The 22381-nt window shown below is 34.4% G+C and overlaps 1 protein-coding gene across 2 annotated transcripts in view; it reads left to right on the forward strand.

Annotated features, from left to right (window-relative positions):
* Nucleotides 1-22381, forward strand: part of COG5 (component of oligomeric golgi complex 5) — a 343112-nt gene that overhangs the window by 140898 nt on the left and 179833 nt on the right. For both annotated transcript variants that reach the window (XM_058523290.1, XM_058523280.1), the window contains exon 7: nt 5123-5253. In XM_058523290.1, the coding sequence (XP_058379273.1) occupies nt 5123-5253 (131 nt within the window). The remainder of the gene's footprint in view (nt 1-5122; nt 5254-22381) is intronic.

Below are 22381 nucleotides of genomic sequence, written 5' to 3' on the forward strand. Positions count from 1 at the left end.
TTTTAAATTTAGTTTTGTTATGAAAGTTATGCATGCATAACATACTCAAATAGTTCTACAAGGTTTGTTATTAAAAAATAGCAATCTCTGCCCTCTTCTCTACCCATTTGCTTTCCCCAGAGGCAACCATTTTCAGTGTTTTTGCTGATTCTTTTGTTGTTTATCTCTATTTCTCTAAATAAACTGCCTATATTTCCACTTTTTAATTTTTAGCTTCTTTGGCTTCTCACTATAAAGCATGAAGATTTAGCCTCCTCCATTTCTTTCAACTTCCAGCACCATCCTAACTTCATACATGTACTCTTCCCTCATCTCTTTTTCCCCAAATAAATAATTTAGTGCTGACTTTTTTTTTTTTAAGATTTTATTTATTTATTTTTCCCCCCCAAAGCCCCAGTAGATTGTTGTACGTCATAGCTGCACATCCTTCTAGTTTCTGTATTTGGGACGCAGCCTCAGCATGGCTGGAGAAGCGGTGCGTTAGTGTGCACCCGGGATCCGAACCCGGGCCGCCAGCAGCGAAGCGCGCGCACTTAACCACTAAGCCACGGGGCCGGCCAGTGCTGACATTTTTATGAATAGTAAATGCATAGCTGAATCATTTGGCAAACTATAATAATTCTTCTTGTTTTCTTTTAAACAAAGGAGGATGCTAGTAAAGGAAGAGGCAGTGAGGATTTTGGAATCAATAAGGAGGATTTGTGTTGCAAAATAGAAGGAGATAATGTTAGTCAACAGGAAGCCATAGATTCCATGAATGGGAGAGGAACATGATGAGAACATTTATTCTGGTAGCCACGTGTAGTATTGATTAGAACATTGAAAGCCTATTAAAATGACTGGCATGTATTTTAGTAGTAAATAATTTTTATGCCATTGAGGTATTGGTTTAGTCTGAAGACTGAAAAAATAAAAAGAAGTGAACAATCCCAGGAAATAATATAAGAACCAGTCAATGAGATCAAGTGACTGCTTGGGAGCAAAGCATATGAAGTTTATTCTAAAGTTTTAATAAATCGAGACCAGGACAATGATAGTGGGGGAAATCAGAATTCATTTTTTAGTATCTTAAATTTGAAAGAGTTGAGTACATTAGACAAAAAAAATTTTATGTTCTGTTACCCATCCTCTTGATACCTGTGTCAGATCTTTTGGTTGATCTTTTGGTTTTCTTCAATCTATTTATTAGATTAATCTTTTCTCAGCTTAAGTAAACAAAGAGATGAGCAATATCATTTCATTTCCACTAAAATTACTAGTCTCATCGTATTCTAACATCTAAGGAGATGATAAATATGTTAAATCCAAATAGATCACTTTAGTTTCCTCATACATATTTTTGGTGCATGAAAGGATTCAACAGATTTTAGTATTAAGCGGCTAGAAAGATAATTCTGGCTGTGCACTCTACATTTATTAAGGTTTAATTGTTAAATTGTGAGTAATGCTGGTATGTTTTAAAATTTGGCATTTTAACACATTTTACATATTTTTTTAACTTTTATTTTTTATTAAACTCAGAATACTAGTTATTTAGTGCTGTCATTGTTCTAACTTGGCTAAATTTAATTCCCTGAACAGTTAAGTCTGATGTGATTTTTCCATCTTTACCCTTTCACTGAGCAAATTGGAAGACTATAGGAAGAATACTATCTTTCCTTTGAATATAAAATTTTCTGAGGTTTGTGGGGTTGGCCTGGGGTGATCTAGTGAAAAGATTGAGGACACACAGACCTGGATTTAAATTCTGCTTTGCTGGTTACTAGACAGGTGAATTTGTTCATAATTTGTTAATAATATTTCTAGCAAAGTTATTTAGAATACTTATTACAAATAATGGATGCATACATTAAAATAATAAATATACATTTTGTGCCTAGTTTAATGCCTTCCATATACCAGGTCTTCAGAAATTACAGTTATTGTTATTGGAATCATCATCATTTTTCTTTCCTTGGCACCAATTCCTAGACGTATTTCACAAAGAGCAGATGTAAATAGACTTGGAACACTGATAATGATTGTATGCAACAGATAAACAGGAGGGGAGAATTCAGTATAATCCCTCCATTCTCCTGGAGTGGGTGGGTGGGTGGAGTTGGTACATTTTTTTTTCTGTTGTTCCTCACCCCCTCTTCTACATTTATCTCTTTTATTGAAAAGCAAATTTGTGGAATAATCAGTACTGGAAATAATATGACTCTTTCTCCCTCCTAGTTGATAGAACTCTTTGTATTCCAAATCTAGCATATCTTTTGGTTATTTCTTAAAGCGAGTGATTGTAAATATGGTGTGGATAAGCAGGGGATGAGGAAGTGGTTAGATAATGTGATGAGAGCCATTGTTTACCTTAAAAAAGTATTAGGGTTAATCATTTATATTTCTATCTCCCCTACTAGGTTGTAGATACTCTGTGAGGACATAAACTATATTTACTTTTTCTTTTTGTCCCCACAGCACTTGGCATAATACATTTTATCTGTGTCTTTCAATGGTTGTAACTTTGTACTTTTTCTTCCTGTCTTAGACTTTTCTACTTGGGGTCCGAATTTATGTCTGATTCATTTCTGTGTGTTTGTGACTTATAAATGATTGATATTCAATAAATGGGTTGAATGAATGATTTGACTTGTCTCCAGAGTTATAGACCAGCATTTATAAGAATAAAGCAACTGTTAGCTTTGTTTATCTCTAGAAATTTATAACTGGAAGGAACATTAGAGTTTATGTAAGTCTAGCTCTTCATTTTTCAAAGTAGCTGGTACCAAAGATTGCAAGACTTATATTCAGAAACATATATGGCAGAAGTAGAGTTAGAACCCAGCTAGATGTTTTACTCTGTGCCTTTTCCTTTTTTTTACTTAATTGTGATATTTTTCTTCCTTAGATAACAGGAAAAAAGAGAAAAAAGTTGATAACTAGATTGAAAATATTTATTTTCTATTGTCTGTATGGCTGTAGTTTGAGCCTATATTGTCTACTCAGTGTTTTTAGGGTGAACATAGCATTTCCTTCTTGATCATTACCACAACTTGGGTCAAATATTATTTTCTCAAAATTCTCTGAAAAATAAAATTTAAAATTAAAAAATCAGATTTTTAAAAATTTCTTGTGGATTATAATCTGCACTACATTTACGTAATAGATTGGTGTATAAAATACTTTGGGATTCATTAATTTATTTTGATTCTGATGATAGTCTTAAGAGTTATATAGGGCATGAATTAGAAATTGTTGGCATTGTACAGATGAGAAAATTGAGGCTATGTCACTTGACTGTGACCACCTGTTGAGTAAATTATGAGGTAGAATCTAAGCCCAAATGATTTAAAGGCATTTTCAATACTCTTTCCACTGTGGTAAGCCAAAAGTCCCTTTAAATATACACATTTTCAAAAAATATTCGTGGTTGAAGTACAATCAGTAATAACTACTATTCACTTGCCCTTTACATCATTTCCTTTTGTCCTCTTGTGTAGAACTAACTATAAAGTGTTCAGTCAGCACGTATTTGAGTGCTGCTAAGTGGTTAGTTAGCATTGTGCTGGATGCTTTAATGTAGTTTCACCTAGGTAGTATGTTGTGATCCAGCCTATGTAAAATATGATAATATGTAAGTGCTAGGGATATATTTTAATAAGACTTAAAGTTAAAAAATTAGTTCTGGTCCAGCCCTGTGGTGTAGCAGTTAAGTGCACGCACTCCGCAGCTGGCGGCCCAGGGTTCAGATCCTTGGGCGTGCACCAACGCACCACTTGTCCGGCCATGCTGAGGCCGCGTCCCACATACAGCAACTAGAAGGATGTGCAGCTATGACATACAACTATCTACTGGGGCTTTGGGGGAAAAAATAAATAAATAAAATTAATTAGAAAGCTTTTAAAAAAAATTAGTTCTAATTAAGAGAATACAGTGAAAAACACATTTCATATTCTATTGAGTAACTGGAAAACCAAGTCATCTATCTAAATCAGTTTTGTTTTTTTAGAAATAATTTGTCTTGTTAAAATAGAAACTACAAATTTTAGAATTGTGTCTAAGCTGCTTAATGAAACCTTGACCTTTATTTGTAGCATTGTAGTTGCTTTAGATATGTCTAAGATGACGCCAAAAAAAAAATAATAAATTTCTCAAATTCTAAATATGCAGAGAGATGACTGTTGTTAATATCTTGGTAGATATCTTTTCACACTTCTTGCTCTGTGTATATAATTCTATAAACAGAATATATATAATTCTATAAATAGAGTTTATAAAATTTTAGACTATATGAGCCAGCCCTGATGGCCTAGTGGTTAAAGTTCGGTGCTCACCACTTCAGCAGCGCGAGTTCGCTTCCTGGTCACGGAACCACACCACTCGTCTGTTAGTTGCCATGCTGTGGTGGCAACTAGTGACAACTAGTTCTTCACATAGAAGAACTAGAATGACTTACAGTTAGGATATACAACCATGCACTGGGGCTTTGGGGAGGGAAAAAAAAAAAAAGAGGAAGATTGGCAACAGACGTTAGCTCAGGGCGAATCTTTCCTTGCCAAAAAAAAAAAATTTTTAACTATATATATAATTATATACTTATATAATTATATAAATAGAATTAATTCCTGTGTAATTTTCTTCATTCAGTAATATTATGAAAATCCTTCAGTGTAAGTAACTATTAGGTCTGCATGATCATGTAAACTGGCAGCATGCTAAAGTGTTTTCATAATTTATTAGTCCTTTTCCAAATGGTGGACATTTGTTTCAAATGTTTTGTTATTATAGAATAACTTTTAAAACTGTCTTGCAACTTGAGAAATTTCTAAGGTTATCAGGATATTTATGTTAAAATAAATTTGACACTACTTTTTATGTAATCTGTTGATATTACTTTGAATTTACGATAATCATAATTTCTATTCTTGCTTTACCAACTTATCTGAAACATTTTGCTCAGGAGTAAAGTTATTTACTAAGTGGAAAATGTTTGGATAACTATATTTTTAAAATACAGACTTTGAAAGAGACTAGTGTTCAAGAGCAAATTTATAGTATTTTGAAGAAGTTAGACATGATGCTTTGATACCTTGACATTTATTCAATATTGAAATGTTTAAATGTGTGTGTTTTTTTAAAATAGATTATCTTTCTCAAGGAGTAGATCTTTCTGGAATAGAAGTAATAGAAAATGATCTACTTTTTATTGCAAGAGCTCGACTTGAAGTGGAAAATCAAGCTAAGCGCCTACTGGAGCAGGGTGTGGAGACTCAGGTAATACAAATAATAGCACTTTTTTAATATGAAAAATATGTCATCATACAGATGAACATTTGACTTTGAGTTTAAAAAAGTAATATACGTCTTCATTTTATCACTGAAGAACTATGTCTACAATTTGAATTAGAGAGTAGGACATAAAATAAGTACAGAGAAAATTTATTTAGTATATATTTATTTAATTCTACTAAAACTAGATTCTAAGATTTCTAATGTATAATGTATTTATATAATATGAAGTATATATTTTATATAATGTGTATATGTAGATAGATAGTTAATACCTGGTGAGTATGCTTACTTTGTCCAAGGCATTGTTACTCAGTTAAGCCTTTCAGCAACCCGGTAAGGTTGGTATTATTGTTATTTCCATTATACAAATGAGGAAACTGAGAGCTTAAATAATTTGTGGAAGATCATACATCTAGTAAATGATATAGTTTGGGTCCAAACATGAACCATTCTAACCCCAAAACCTTGCACCCTTAATAGTCACTGGGCCATAATTAAAAAAAAAAAAAACTGCGATTTCTCCTAAGTTATCATTTTCTGATGCTTAATTTTCTGAATTAGAAGAAGAAACCCAAACATATTGATGCAGTAGAATCAAAAAATTAGATGTAAATCTCAGGTCTTCTACATTTGTATCGTACCCAGATATTTTCTCCATTTGTATTGGACCCAAATACAATTATTAATATCCATTTTTTTTTTTTTTTTTTTTTTGTGGGGAGATCAGCCCTGAGCTAACATCCGCCAATCCTCCTCTTTTTTTGCTGAGGAAGACGGCCCTGGGCTAACATCGGTGCCTATCTTCCTCCACTTTATATGGGACGCCGCCACAGCATGGCTTACCAAGCAGTGCGTCGGTGCGCGCCCGGGATCCGAACCAGCGAACCCCGGGCCGCCGCAGCGGAGCGCGCGCACCTAACCGCTTGCGCCACCGGGCCGGCCCCTTAATATCCATTTTTTAATTCATATCCTTTAAACCAGGAATTTCATTTTGTGCATTTGTATTAAAAATTTTTTTTACAAATATTCAATTTTTTAAGTAATCTCTAAATCAGAAAGTTATTTGACTTCTGAATCTTAATTGTTATAATTTTAGAAAGATAATGGAATATCAGTTACTCTTTTAAATAAACTTTTAAAATTCATTATTATATACATAAGGAAAAATGAACAAATCTTAGACATATATATAGAATGAAATACCAATGTAAACACATCTGTGAAATCAAAACTCAGGTCAAGAAATAGGACACTGCCAGCACTCCTGGAGTCTCTTCACTCTCTCTCATAACCTCTACTCTCTCCTTTCCCAAAGGTAACTATTATCCTAACTTCGAACACTGGAGATTAGTTTTATCTGCTGCCTATTATATTTTAACTGTATGTATGAAGATAAAATGCTTATACTGTTAAAAAATAAGGTACTTGTCTACATCAAATAAGAAAAGATACCTTCTTCTCAAAGAAATATTTAAGGAATTCCAAATCAACTTTGAGTTAAGATAAATATTTTTATAAAAAATTAATATCAGCCCCGCTCATTTAGTTGCAAGAAAGGTAGCAATTTACATTTCAGAAAGTACAATATCACAGGCCTTTTGTATTTATCTCATGTTCATATTATCACTACATCAGATTTAAAACTTTATGTATATATACTCTTTAAAATTTACCTGTAAAGTGTTTATTCCTATGTATGTATGTATGTGTGTATATGCATGTATCTTTATGCAATTTTAAATATTTTACTACATTTTAGAGTCATGAGAATGAACCAAAAATGGTAGAAAGGAAACAGTACCAAAGTTTATAGAAGTAAAATACTATTTTTTAATAAGGGTGGGTGATTTTAACATGTCACAAAGGAATGGTTACTTTTAAAGGCTTATTTTTTTATTGTATTCTCACATATTTAAAGTGGGAAAGTATTTTCTATGATAGTTCTTCCTATGTAAACTCTATTTTAGATATGTTATTGTTTTGTGTACATTTTTACAGTTGTCAAATTTGATTTGCTTCAGTTTTTAAATCATATTAAAATTAAAGTAGAACTGATAAACTTTTAGGAACTATTTTTAAAATACTGATGGAGTTATATATTCAAACTGTATAAAGTTAATCAAAGATTATTAAGGTAGATGACAGCTGTTGTTTAGCCAATGGCCTGTGTCTAATCAGGGAGATTAAGATAAAGAAGAAAAAAATGTAACACAATATAAAAATATTGTGTGTATACATAGGTAGATGTGAAATGGTCTGCATGGATCTTTGAAAAACAGGAACCAGAGAGCTATAATTTTGTTGTATCTCAGCGTGGTTCAGAGGAAGGTAGATTCTGCTTTGTGGATGGGAATACTGTTTCTTTGTAAACCTGCATGGATTATATTATTATAGTTTGTTGACATTAGCCATTAATATTATCCACTTAATTTGTCTTGTTTAGATTCCATATGTATAAATTTTCTCCACTTTCCATAAAAATACATATTCCATATGTATACTTGTGAGTATAATTTGGCTTCCTATATAATTTTCCTGAAGGGAGAAAGTGTACTGATCTGCCAGTATTAACATTCTGGTTCCTTTCACAGTTTTAAAAATATTTCTCATGTGTAAATTGATATTTGTATTTGTAATATTATTTACTTGTGAATTTAGTCGTGTGTGCCCACCTACCTTAGACCTGGGTGTTCTGGGTTGTTTTCACAAAGTCGGGTTTCTGGGTTTGGTTGCAGAGCTGAGAAAATTAAACCCCTATCAATAATGGTGCCACTGAGATACTACTTCTTGGGAAGCAGGGTGTCTTATGGAAAGAGCTTGTGTTTTGGAGCCTCCTTCCTTCTCCTTTTAGAAAGCAACAAGACAGAGGTGTCATCCAGCTATGTCAGCAGGCAGTTTAGGAATTAAGAATGAAACTAACCTTTGTTGACTGCACATTCTTTGCCAGGATTTGTTTTAGTGACTTTACATTTGTCATCTTAATTGCAATAACAAATATGTGAGGAAGATATAATTACCCTCTTTTTATAGTTAAGGAAACAAAGGCCTAGTAGAAAGGTTAGGAAATTAGCTGAAGATTGTACAGCTAGCAAGTAGTGGAGTCATGGTCTGGAGTCCCTGCTTTCCCCCTTTCTTTAATAAGACTCAGCAGTTTATTCTAATGTTGTTAAATAATTACGTTTTAAGTTATTTGACAATTTGTGAAGCAATTTATATTGAAAAAGGAATTTTTAAGGCATAAAAATTTCTTTGGGAATCCTCCAGTGATGACTAATCTAAATGGGTTCCTCAGAATTTTTATGTTTCTCTGGCAAACATTGTTTTTTCTGTTCTCTGAAATTACTATTTTAGATTTTCTCCACTTTCCATCAACCTTCTCTTCTTGCCCCACACTTCATTTTACTCTGAGCACATGCCTTTAATTTTTATTTAACAGAGGCACCTCTCACACCACCTGTGCTCTGGAAACCCATTTTTTTAGGAATCTTATCTTGTTGGTGTTTCCATCTCCCATTTATATCTTCATCCTCTCTCTTACTCTTTTCCTTCTCATCAGCATTTAAACGTGCGTGTTTTATGCCACTCTCTCCTGTATTCTCTGCTTTTCAGTCTCACAAGCTTTCATTTAGTTTTTCACACGCCCATTTTCCTTCCTTATTTAGGGCTTTCGTGTTCTTTTTATGCCTGGAATACTCTTTTCACTTCCCATTAAAACAGATGCTGTAGCTTATATCTATTTAGTTCTCAAATTATTTTCTCTGATTTATCAGAAATCATTGAAATAGTTAAATACATTATTAATATTTATTATAAATATAGACTAAAAGAATTACAGCATTTTAATCTTGGAAGTACTATTGCGTTCATGAAATAGTGCATACTTAAGTAGTTTTGGGGCTCATAACCTGAATAGAGGTGTTCAGTAACCAAGGAACTTCTGAATAATTTCATGTCATCACAATAATTAACATCTGACATTAATTTGGTTTCTCAGAAATGTTAGTGATCTTTTATTGAGCGTGTAGTTGATGGGCATCATTTTCAATATCAGTTAATTGTAAAACTTTATTAAAAGAAAGTTATTGCAGTTTCTTTTTTTAGCATTCTTTTTCCAAAACCAAAATTTTTTTAGTAAATGCAGATAACTTCTCTTTCATCATTGCTATTTTTTCCCTAGTTAATTGCTCAAATGTGCTGTATTCATTTGTAGGTTTTAAATAGCTTTGTAGTATTACAAAGTCTCTACTACAGTATTACAAAATTTCTGTTTTCAAAGACGTAAACTAATTGACTACTTAGATACTGAGGAACTGTTGTTTTTTCCTACATAAAAAATATATATATATTAAACTTCTGACCTCACAAAAGCCGTATTATTTCACGGTGATATCACTACCACTTTCTTTACAAAAAGTTGGGAGGATTGATGACTTAGAGTATATATTCTGGTGCAGCATACCATATCACCACATTAGAAAAAACATTCAATTCAGTTGTCAGTCTTTGTCACAAACATGGGGGTAGATATGGCAACCATCTGCATCTCTTCCTTGACTCCTATTTCTTTCTCTCTCTCTCTCTCTTCTACTGATCCTCAGAATCTTTCACTGACAGAAGCCAGACAAAGAAAGAGAGAACCTTATGGTATTTTCAGGATTGCAACAGACTCCATTACCTCAAGCTCTAACTAGCTTTCAAAAATAGGTGACAGAGATTTTGATCTGGATGAGTTCCTGCATCACCATAGATACCAGGCCCCCACAGTGAAATGATGACATTTTAATTAGAAAGATGGCTTTAACTTGTATAAGCTTTTCCAGTAAACAAGTGCAGGTCTTTCTGGAGGTTCCAGGATGGAGGAAGTTGATGTACTTGTCTTTAAAAGGCATCAGAAAGAGGGTCTATGTACTTAGTTCCTTCAGAGCTCAGTACCCGGCTCTAATCTCCCCTTGGTAGTTGTTGCCAGTGCCAGGAAGTAAATAGCCACGGACTGCCTTTCTCTAAGGCAGAAAACCTCATTGGTCAAGCCCAGGATCCTGGTGCTTATCAGTTATCAGCCAAAAGTACCATGACAGCATGATCTCGACAGAGTCTGTCTAAGATGGCAATATAGAATTGAAGTTCAATAGATAAATGTCTACATAGTATATACAGTAAGTGATTATGATATTATGAACCCTTTTTACTTTTGTAGTTAAAAATTCTCAATTGTTTATAGCATAGAGAGGGTACCAATCAAATGTATTGTATTGAAGATCTGCGGAAGGTTAAGCATTTTCTTAAGCTTTAAAAAGAACTTTCTGGCAAGGTTGAACACATGGATTACTTTTGTAGTTAATTATGGTCGTTAAGCATGCAGCAATTCTTTTGTGAGCTCTTTCTTCTCCATGGGCCCAACAAACACCAATAGTAGACTCATTGTCAGTTGATTTGTCAAGCTGAATATCTGCTTTAACAGGTCTAACTTTCCTTTCTTAAGCTGCTAGAAATTTTTCTGGCTAGTCTCATGAATTCTAGAACAGGTTTCATCATTGATTGTACAGAAACTCCTTTTGTATATTTGGTCCCAGTGTTTTCTCCATTTACTAAATATAGTTTCAATAATTTTTCAGCTCTAGTGCAAAGCATTTTTCTTGACACACAATAAACAGTTTGAGGGGGTTGGCGAAATGGGTGAAGGAGGTCAAAAGGTACAAACTTTCAGTTATAAAATAAATCAGGGCCGGCCCGGTGGCTTAGCGGTTAAGTGCACGCGCTCCGCTGCTGGCGGCCCGGGTTCGGATCCCAGGCGTGCACCGACGCACCGCTTCTCCAGCCATGCTGAGGCCGCGTCCCACATACAGCAACTAGAAGGATGTGCAGCTATGACATACAACTATCTGCTGGGGCTTTGGGGGAAAAAAATAAATAAATAAAATCTTTAAAAAAATAAAATAAATAAATAAATAAATCAGTCGTGGGTATGTAATGTACAGCATGGTGACTATAGTTAATAATACTGCATATTTGAAAGTTGCTAAGAGAGTAGATCTTAAAAGTTCTCATCACAAGAAACAAATTCTGTAACTATGTATGGTGATGGATGTTAACTAGACGTTTTGTGGTGATAATTTTGCAGTATATACAAATATCAAATCATTATGTTGTACACTTGAACCAAATATGATGTATGTCAGTTATACCTTAATTTAAAAAAAAAACAATTTGAAAGAATGATTATAGTAAGAGCTCTTCAAGTTACACAGATCTAAAGGTTTCATGTATTTCCTTTTTTTACTAGCCTCAGAAAATTTGCCATTTCCCCCCAGATATTTGTCTGTTTGCTCCTATCACTGTTAGCTTTCCTTAGATTTAGTAGGGACCTGGCATCGGTACATTTACATTCAATTAGATAAGCTTTATGACATGTATAAATAATAATTTTAAAAGTTAGGCTTCTACAGTTTCTCTTTAAGATAGTATATTGTTATATGTTATTATTAATAATAGTAATGTTATTAATTTGTACTGGCATAGTGTTTTATAATTTAAAAAGATATTTTAAACTGATCATCTAAATGTTTTTTCTAAAGCTTATTAGTCTTACTTGTTTAGCTTGTGCTTGCTATTTTCTCTTTAAATTTGAATGGAAATTAATTTGAGCTCTTATTTAACACTCTAAATCAAGGGTTGGCAAACTGCAATCTGTGGACTGTTTTTGTGTGGCCCAGGTGCTAAGAATTGTTTTTACATTTTTAAATGGTTGGGGGAAAAAAACGAAGAACATACGACGGAGACCATATGTAGCCTGCAAAGCCTAAAATGTTTACTATCTTGCCCTTTAAAGAAAACTTTGCTGATCCCTGCTTTATTTTTTTGTTTGTTTTGTTTTGTTTATTGCAGTAACATTGGTTTATAACATTGTATAAATTTCAGGTGTACATCATTATACTTCTATATCTGCATAGACTACATCATGTTCACCACCCAAATACTAATTACAACTCATCACCACACACATGTGCCGAGTTATCCCTTTCGCCCTCCTCCCTCCCCCCTTCCCCTCTGGTAACCACCAATCCAATCTCTGTCTCGATGTGTTTGTTTATTGTTGTTATTATCTACTGCTTAATGAGTGAGATCATACGGTATTTGACCTTCTCCCTCTGACTTATTTCACTTTGCATAATACCCTCAATGTCCATCCACGTTGTCACAAATGGCTGGATTTCATCGTTTCTTATGGCTGAGTAGTATTCCATTGTGTATATATAGCACATCTTCTTTATCCATTCGTCCCTTGATGGGCACTTAGGTTGCTTCCAAGTCTTGGCTATTGTGAATAACGCTGCAGTGAACACAGGGGTGCATGTATCTTTATGCCTTGGTGTTTTCAAGTTCTTTGGATAAATACCCAGCAGTGGAATAGCTGGATCATATGGTAGTTCTATCCTTGATGTTTTGAGGAATCTCCATACTGTTTTCCGTAGTGGCTGCACCAGTTTGCACTCCCAGCAGCAGTGTATGAGAGTTCCCTTCTCTCCACATGCTCTCCAACACATGTTGTTTCCTGTCTTGTTAATTATAGCCATTCTGACGGGCGTGAGGTGATATCTCGTTGTAGTTTTGATTTGCATTGATCCCTGCTTTAAATAATTGTATTTTCTTCATGGTGAGTGCTTTAATATTTTCCTTCCTTCCACCCACCCACCCCACTTTCCTCTTTTGCAGTATTTCAGTTATCACATGGTTTTTCTCTATGTTTTTGTTTTATGTCAAATGTAAAGTAGTACTGTTATTCTAGTTTCTGTATTATACCGTCATGTTATTTTCTTATTCTTTGATACTTTCTCTTGTCATGAACAACACACAGTAACATTGGTTGCTTTGTTATTTTATTTTATTACTATCTTGCAGTGGAGATTCACGTCTAATTAACTGTTTTCAGCCTTAGGGTTTTTTGGCATTACTGCTTTCCATATTTTCCAGTTCACTGAATGGCATTTCATTTTCATTCTGCCCTGTGAATAATTTTTTCAGTAACTGACTAAATTTTCATTGTATTTCATACAGAATTCTGTCACTGCTCTTTGGTTAAACTTTGGTAATCACTCTTCAATCGATGTGTAATTATTTTCTGTTTCTCAAAAATTCACAACTTTTGTATTTGGATAACTCTTTATATGATTTTACTTAATCTTGTGCTGGCTTTTTAGAATAGTAATAAATACTAAAATTTTTATTTTGTAATTCAGAAAAAAAAAATGAAGATCCAGCAACCATTTTGGGTCACTATAGATTAATTTGCATTTTCCATAGTTTTATATAATTGGAGTTGTACCATGTGTTCTTTCTTGTGTCTGGCTCTATTCATTTAACATAATTATTTTGAGATTGATCTGTGTTGTATGCATTGGTAGTTTGATGCTTTTTTATTGCTTATTAGTATTTCATTTTATTGAAGTACATTTATCTCTTCATTTGCTGATGGGCATTTGGGTTATTTCCAGTTTCAGGCTCTTGTAAGTAAAGCTGCCATGAACAGTCAAGTACAAGTCTTTGTGTCAGCATATGTTTTCATTTCTCCTGAGTAAATGCCTAATGCAAAGAATGGTTGGGTCTTTGCAAAGAATTATATGTTTTCTTTTTAAAGAGACTACTAGTTTTCCAAAGTGGAAAGGGGATCATTTTACATCCTCACATCAGTAGATTACAGTTGTGGTTTCTCCAGATCCTCACCAAAACTTGATGTTGGCAGTCTCTTTAATTTTAGGCATTTTAATGGGGGTGTGGTAGATTTTCATTGTAGTTTTTTATTTATTTTTTATTTTTTTAATTTTATTTATTTAATTTTTTCCCCCAAAGCCCCAGTAGATAGTTGTGTCATCACTGCACATCCTTCTAGTTGCTGTATGTGGGACGCGGCCTCAGCATGGCCCGAGAAGCAGTGCGTCGGTGCGTGCCCGGGATCCGAACCCAGGCCGCCAGCAGCGGAGCGCGCGCACTTAACCACTAAGCCACGGGGCCGGCCCTTCATTGTAGTTTTAATTTGCCTTTTTTTAATTGCGGATGTGACCAACTTTTCAAATGCCTAATAGTGAACAGTCTTTGCCCAACATTTAAGAGTTTATTGTCTTCCTCTCATTGATTTATAAGAATTCTTAATATATTCTGGATACCAGTCTTTTGTCATATATGTATATGTCTTGTAAATATTTTTTCTGATTCTATGACTTGCCTTTTTTCTTTTGAGATTGTTATTGACATGTAATTTACATACGATAACATTCATGCGTTTAAGCATATACTTTGAGTTTTAGTAAAGTTATACAATTGTATAAGCGTCTCACAACCCATTTTTTTAGAAAACTGTTATCGCCACAAATGCCTGTTTGCAGTCAGTCCCTCCTTCCATTTCTAAACCCAGGCAATCAGTGATCTGCTTTCTGTCTCTGTAGATTTGCCTTTTTCTAAAAATTTCATATAAATGGAACCATACAGCTGGCAATCTTATATATCTAGCTTTTTTTACTTAGCACCATGTTTTACTTACGTTCATCTATGTTGTTGTATGTATAAGTATTCCTTTTTATTGCTGAGTAATATTCCATTCTATGGATATACTCGCTTTGCTGATGTATTGATAGCTTGATGAACATTAGATTGGTTACAATTTTTGACTATTAAGAATTATACTGCCTTTTTTTCCCCCTTGACATCATCTTTTTGAAGTGCAAAATTTTTTACTTTTGATAAAGGCCAGTTTATCCATGTTTTTGTTTGTGGGTTATATAAGAAATTTTTGCCTACACTAAGTTGCAAAGGTTTCTTCCTATGTTTTCTTTTAGGAGTTTATAATTTTATCTTTTAAGTTTAATTTTTATGTACAGTGTAAGGTTCATTTTTTTTCCATAGAGATATTCAGGTATTGTTTGAGCACCTTCTGTTGAAAAAGATTATTTTGTTTCTCCATTGAATTACTTCATTGTGAATTTGTGGGTATTTTGGCACCTTGAGAATATTTAATTCCGTCAGTCTTTTTCCTGATGGTTTTAACATCTATTGATGATTTTTGCCTAAGTCTTTTAATTTTTTTCATCAGAGATTGCAAAAGAGTGATTTTCTATTTTTGTTAATCCTCTGTATTTACTAGCTGTGATTCTTTTGTAAAGAACTTTCACTCATCAACTAAGGATACTTGGTTACCCTGAACAGCAGTTGCCTTTTAAAATGATGGATAAATATTTAAATTTTGCACTTTTCATTACCAATTTACAGAGTAATGAGTTGATATAATAGTCACCACCAGTGGTAGCAAATGAGGCTTGATTTTGTTCTCTTTTGTTTTTCATTCATTTGTTTTTAAGTATTGTTATGGACTCATGTATTTTCATATATTTTGTTTCAAACAATTTGGTGCTGGATGAGACTGCTGTTGCTGTACAAACAAGCTAGGCTAACAGCGGCTTAAACAAATAGAGATTTATCTGGTTCTGGGTGGTGGTAACATTGTTTCAGCTATTCAACAAGGATTCAGGTCTTTCTTTCCATTCCGTTATCGTTAGTAGCCTCTTGCTTATCACATCATGGTCCCAACATAACTGTCATACCCCAAGACATCATGTCCATGTTCATGGTGTGGACATGGGGCAGTGCCAGCTGCCAGCCAAAAAGCAGTGTTATAAAATCCTTTCCAAAATGTGCCCCAGCAAACATGATCTTATGTGTCATTGGCCAGATCTGTGTCTTATGGTCACCCCAGCTGTCAGGAGGACTGTGAAAGCAAGTATCTGGCTAAGAGGAACAGAATTGTCAATATCAGCTTAGGCTGCTTATGTGCCATTGCCTGGGGCAGTGCATGTTGCCACTTCTGGAGAAAATTAGGTTTCTACTAATAAGAAAGAAGGAGGGAGTGAATTTGAGGGAATAACTAGTAATGTCTTCCATAAATATCTTTGGTATTATATTAAACAATAAGTGTAGTTAACAATAAACGTATTTATTTATTTAAGCAATAAGTATATTTACATTTAACTAAAAAATGTATATTAAAAGAGTAAGATTTGGGGGCTTGCCACATTAATGTCTCGTGATTACTTTCATTGTCCTATAAAATTCATTTTATTATTGGACATGTTTTTAGTGCCCTTGAAATATTATCTGCTATTATGTGATACAATGAGAATGTTATTCTAAGTATTGACATCATTTCAAAACTTTTATTTATTGCCAAACTATGAATTCATATAGACTATGGTCGTCAGATTTATTTTGTAAAGAAATCTGAAAGTTAAAATGACCTTTTTTCTCTATATTGATCATCCGTTTATTTTCTTCTCCATTTTCTTAGGCTCTCTGTGTATATCACTTCTTTTTCTACAAAACCTTCCTCTTCCAATCCATGTTTACTTTCATTCTTTCTCTCTTCCTTTTTCTTTTTTCTCTTATTTTTTCCTTTGCCTTTATGTAGCTCTTCTGTTTTTCTGCTTCTCTTCTAAAAGGGCTAGAATAAAGTTGATTTCTGGTTGATAAGATCATTTGTGCTATTTAATGTCCTTCTTAGTTTCTTAATTTCATTTGGGTTATGCACTGTTGACTGTTGATTGTTAACAGGTTCAGAAATAATCGTATTAAGTTATCCAAGAAGCACATATCAAGCATTAATGGGCTACATGTTACTGAATCAGAAAAGCCACTGGTAAGCTCTGAATCACAACCGAGGTAGCTAATATAATTCTTGCTTTTAAATTACCTTATTTAATGTGATACTCTCTTCCTTTAGTACATGTCATCTCCCATGGAGCTGCACTAACATTTCAATATTTTAGGCACGTTGTAGCTCCAGAAAGTGTCGAGTGTGTATCGTGTTAGGGCATATACACACAGATAATGTAAATTGCCTTATATATTTTTGGTCTAATACATACTTGTTATGTATGAGGTATTATGAGTTTATTAATACTACTTTTTATAAATAAAATATTTGGATTTTATAATTCCTCAATTATTGTGCTGATTAAGGTGTCATGCTTTTTATTATCTTAAATTTACCTGAAAATCAGCCTAATTTTATTAAATACGTATTCTACTGAGGGAGTGGTTTAAAGAATTATCTGCTTTGCAGTAGATTCTTAGCTCTATATCCTTTCTATGGTATAAAAAAAACAAAAAGCTTTGGTTTTTTTCAGCAGTAAGGATTGTCTGTATAGTGAAAGATACCTGTTCTTTGAATTTCTGTTTGAACTGGCTTTGCATCTTTCTCACTACCTCTCTGTCTTTGGGGAAGCCTAGCTGGGGACATGTTGATCGTTTTTCCCTCTTCCTCCCAATCTTCCGCCACTTTTTAATGTGATTCTGGGGTTCCTTATTTTTTGTTTTATTTTAATTGAGTTTGAAATGACTTACTAATCAAACTTTGAGGAAATATTGTAGTCCTGAAACTCCTCACTGACAAATTGTTTTGGGAGTAAAATTTCTTAATCTCTGCTTGTCTTTCTAGTTAAAATTAGTTGGAATCAACTAAGACTTTATCACAGGGCATAAAGCTTTGTGAACTGAGTCAATTTGTGGAGTGGTACATGGACTATAACAGCAGAATAGCATCAGCAAAATTCATATTCCATATTTGTCCTTTTCCTTCCCTCAGCTCGTTGCTCTTCTCTTATATATGAAACCTAAAGAAATAGAATTTAACTGCTAAAGAATTATTTCATTTGGGGAAAAAATAATATGTGATTGTTAGTCTTTGTGATACAAGGATATTTGATCCTTTCAGACTTTTAATATATAAGGTTGTCATCCACAGTCGAATCCAGATCTTGAGACATTTATGTCATTTTTGCATTTTGTTTCCAATTAAATCTAATTCTGTCGCTCTTTCCGTTTCTAATTTTGATTATATGAAGCCTTTAAAATCTTGTCAAACTTTTGATTTAATGCTATATTTATGCTCACAAAGGTCATCTCATCTTAGCCTGTAGCTTCATCAATGCTAGAATATTGCTTGCTATTTCATGGAACAATCTTTATAGCAGTCTTTCTATATCTCTGTTCCGTTAGCTCAGTGCCAGTTGTTGCTTTGGTTACAGTGTTCCTGTTTTGGCAAGTTTTTTAGGGATCTTAAACAACTGTGCTGCTTTTCTGACTGTATTCTTGTGGGATTTTATTTTCCTCCCATGTAATGCTACCAAAACGTTGAAAAAGAAAGAAAAAAAATTACATCATATTTATTTGTTTCCAAAGCAGGAGAAATTTTAGTTTAATAAAGAAAATGGTTGTGTCATCTTCTGAAATGCTTTTGAAGAGGTAGAAGTCTATCATGATCTACTTATGAAATTATCCTTTCTGTTATGTGGTCTTTCATCTCATTTTGTATTACAGTTTATGAAGTTGGGAAATTTCATATAACGTTAAGTGATTTGTTGAAGGTCACAGTGACAATTTGTAGAAAAATTATTCTTAGAATATTGACTATCTCATTTAAAGAGAAGACATTATCTAGAAGACATTGCTACCTTTTCAGTACAAGTTTATCTCTTTCTGGCATGGTATTTTTTCAAATGTGCTTAGTCTGTCTCTTTAAGATCTCTTGCACTTGCCAGAGAATATTTCTCACCTGCAAAATTGGTGTATCTGGAGATCTACCAAAGTTAAGTAGTGGCAGGATGACCTGTTGCCGAGTATAGAATGGGGAGGGAAGGGCCTGAGACCTGAAACTGGCCTGCCACTAAGCACCTGTGGGACTACCCTCTTGGTACCTTAGTTTCCTTAATTGTAGAATGACATTGTAATATTTATTCTACCTATGTTGTGATGACAGAATAACATTAGTGGATGTGAAAGCCGTTTTAAACATTGCTATCTAGGGAGAAAACATCTCCATGTAATATACTGTTTCCACAGATCAGGGTGGGACATTGCAATGAATGTGGACCTCCCAAGGACATGGAGTACCAAGAATGGGTCTGGTTTTGTAAAGAGAGAGGTTGGGTAGGTGGTGTAAGGAGACAAAGAGAAGTCCTAGAGCTGATCCTGGAGCATTAAGAAAATAGGCACACAAAGCACACAGTTCCAAGATGAGCAATGAATTGAAGTATTCACATTGTATTTGTCAGGATTACCTGTGGGATGAGAAAGAGGATCCTATTAAGGATAATTTATGATTTTGCTGATTTAAACTATGCAAAAGTTGTGATTTGCAGCAGAGAGTGGGGAGCGAGGTGAATGAGGCGAGAAGTTAACTGTTCGCTGCTGACTTAAAACTGTAAAGCTTCCCAGAGACCACAGTGACCCAGGGACTAGCAAAAAAGGAGTTTTTTCGAGGGCAGTATTCAGGGAGACTTTAAACTTGAGGATAATGTGTGCAGGTGCCTCTTGGCAAGATTGGTGAACCTGCTTATTGGTACAGAAAGATAGCATAGATGCTGGTTTCCCAATGCTAACCTGCAGGGTGGCAGCAGTCATGCCGAGGTTTTATCAGTTCCCAGTAAAATTAAAAATAAGAACAAGGTAGTGACTTTTTCATAAAGCTATATTCATGCTATATAAAGAATGTCTCTGATTCTGAGGGTTTTTCCTGTTTTTCTTGGATATAAATAACTTTTCTTTTATGAAATAATGATGGTAGATGGTGGGTTTTTAAAAACGTCCTTACTTAGTAAAGTAAAAAGATAGCATTCATTGGTCATTCTGCTTACCTGCTTTTAAACTTTATTTTACTGCTTAAAGAAAACCAGATTTTTCTTTAATTGATATTAATGGTTATTTGCAAATAACCATTGTCATTTGGAAAAAGCATGGACTTTAAAATCAGACATTTTAAAGTTTGAATCCCTGCTCTGCCATTTATTCTGTGTTGTCTTGGACCTTGGAAGTTGTCTGTGAACTTCTCTACTCCTCAGTTTTCCTGTCTTTCAGTAGGGAACAATTAACAACTACCTTGAACATTTTGTTGGGGAGGATTGGACTTCACGTATATGAAGCCCCTAAAATAATGCCTGGTTCGTAATAGGGGCTTACTAGATGACTGCAGTAGAGAAATTATTTTTACCACAATAAAAAAATACAGATTTCTTGGCATCATTCCTGAAACCTATCAAATTAGGATATCTGAAGATGAAATAAAAAAAATATTTTTTAAATGGGGATAAAATACGCATAACGTAAAATTTGCCATCATAGCCATTTTTAAGTGTACAATTCAGTAGTGTTTTGTACATTCACATTGTTGCGCATCCAATCTCCAAAACTCTTTTCATCTTGCCAGAACTGAGACTGTATATGCATTTAACAACTCCCATTTCTCTCTGCTCCCCAACTCTGCAGCCTCTGGCAACAACCATTCTACTTTCTGTCTCTTTGATTTGACTACTCTAGGTACTATCTTCATATAAATAATATGTAAATAATGCTGTCTTCATATAAATGGGATCATATAGTATTTTTTTTTTGTGATTGGCTTATTTCACTTAGCATAGTATCCTCACGGTTCATCCATGTTGTAGCATGTGACAGGATTTCCTTCCTTTTTAAGGCTAATATTGCATTGTATGTATACCATGTTTTCTTGATCCATTTGATGGACATTTGGGTTGCAAGCATATGCATTTTTTTCTGTTGCCCTTAACCCTCTGTATTGATTTCCAAGGGCTGCTATAACAAATTACCACAAACTTAAAACAAGAGAAATTTATTCTCTCACAGTTCTGGTGGTTAGAAATCCAAATCAAGGTGTTGGCTCCCTCCGAAGGCTCCAGGGAAGAATCCTTCTTTGCTGCTTCCTAGCTTCTAGTGGCTCCAATCAGTCCTTCAAGTTCCATGGCTTGTAACTGTATCACTCCAATCTTTGCCTCTGTAGTCACATGATCTTTCTCACTGTGTGGGTCTCTGTGTGTGTTTTTCTCTTATAAGGGCATTAGTCATTGGATTTAGAGCCTGCCATAATCCAGTATGACCTCATCTCAACTAATTACATCTGCAGAGACCCTGGTTCCAAATAAGGTTACATTCTGAGGTTTCTGGTGGACGTGAATATTTGACCCACTGCACCCTCTAAAATATAATCCATTTGTAAAACATTTTTAAACTTTTGGCAGCTCGGGCTGCCACAACCAAATACCATAGACTGAGTGGCTTAAATAACACAAATTTATTTGCTCACAGTCTAGAGACTGGAAAGTTCAAGATCAAGGTCGGGCAGGGTTCAGTTTCTGGTGAGGGCTCTCTTCCTGGCTTTCAGAGAGCGGCCTTCTTGCTGTGTCCTCACATGACAGAGAGAGAGAGAGCATGCAATCTGTCTGGTGTCTGTTCTTATAAGGGCACTAATGCCATCAGACCAGGGTCCCACCCTTATGACATCATCTACCCTAATTAGCTCCCAAAAGCCCCATCTCCAAATACCATCACATTGGGAGTTAGGGATTTACCTGAATTCGAGGGGACACAGATATTCAGTCCATAACAACATTCAAAACCAAAATACATATTTCACATTAGGCAATATTTTAGGAGTCAATTATTATTATTATTTTTTTTATTTTTTTTTTTTGTGAGGAGATCAGCCCTGTGCTAACATCCGCCAATCCTCCTCTTTTTTTGCTGAGGAAGACGGCCCTGGGCTAACATCCGTGCCCATCTTCCTCCACTTTATATGGGACGCCGCCACAGCATGGCTTGCCAAGCAGTGTGTCGGTGCGCGCCCGGGATCCGAACCAGCGAACCCCGGGCCGCCGCAGCGGAGCGCGCGCACTTAACCGCTTGCGCCACCGGGCCGGCCCCAGGAGTCAATTATTTTTAAAAACAATGATAGGTAATTGTAATTGTGTGTATACACACATAAAACTTGCTTATGTTGTCTTGGGAAAAAATTACATAAGATTCATGTTTATTTAATAATTTAAACATTCATGTTTTATTTGATCTAATATTTTTGCCCCCAAATAAACTATAAAGCATTATTGAATGGTATTTTAAGTATTTAAGCAGAGACCTTTTCTGATTTACATTTTTTGTCGTAATCTATCATCTCTTTCATTTCCTGTTATTTACTTTAGACTTTTTTATTAAAATGTAGTCATCAGAAAAGTGTATATATATCATAAGAGTGCAGCTCAATGAATTTTTCACAAAGTGA

Source organism: Diceros bicornis, chromosome 3 (assembly GCF_020826845.1).
Source record: "Diceros bicornis minor isolate mBicDic1 chromosome 3, mDicBic1.mat.cur, whole genome shotgun sequence".
Taxonomy (NCBI): domain Eukaryota; kingdom Metazoa; phylum Chordata; class Mammalia; order Perissodactyla; family Rhinocerotidae; genus Diceros; species Diceros bicornis.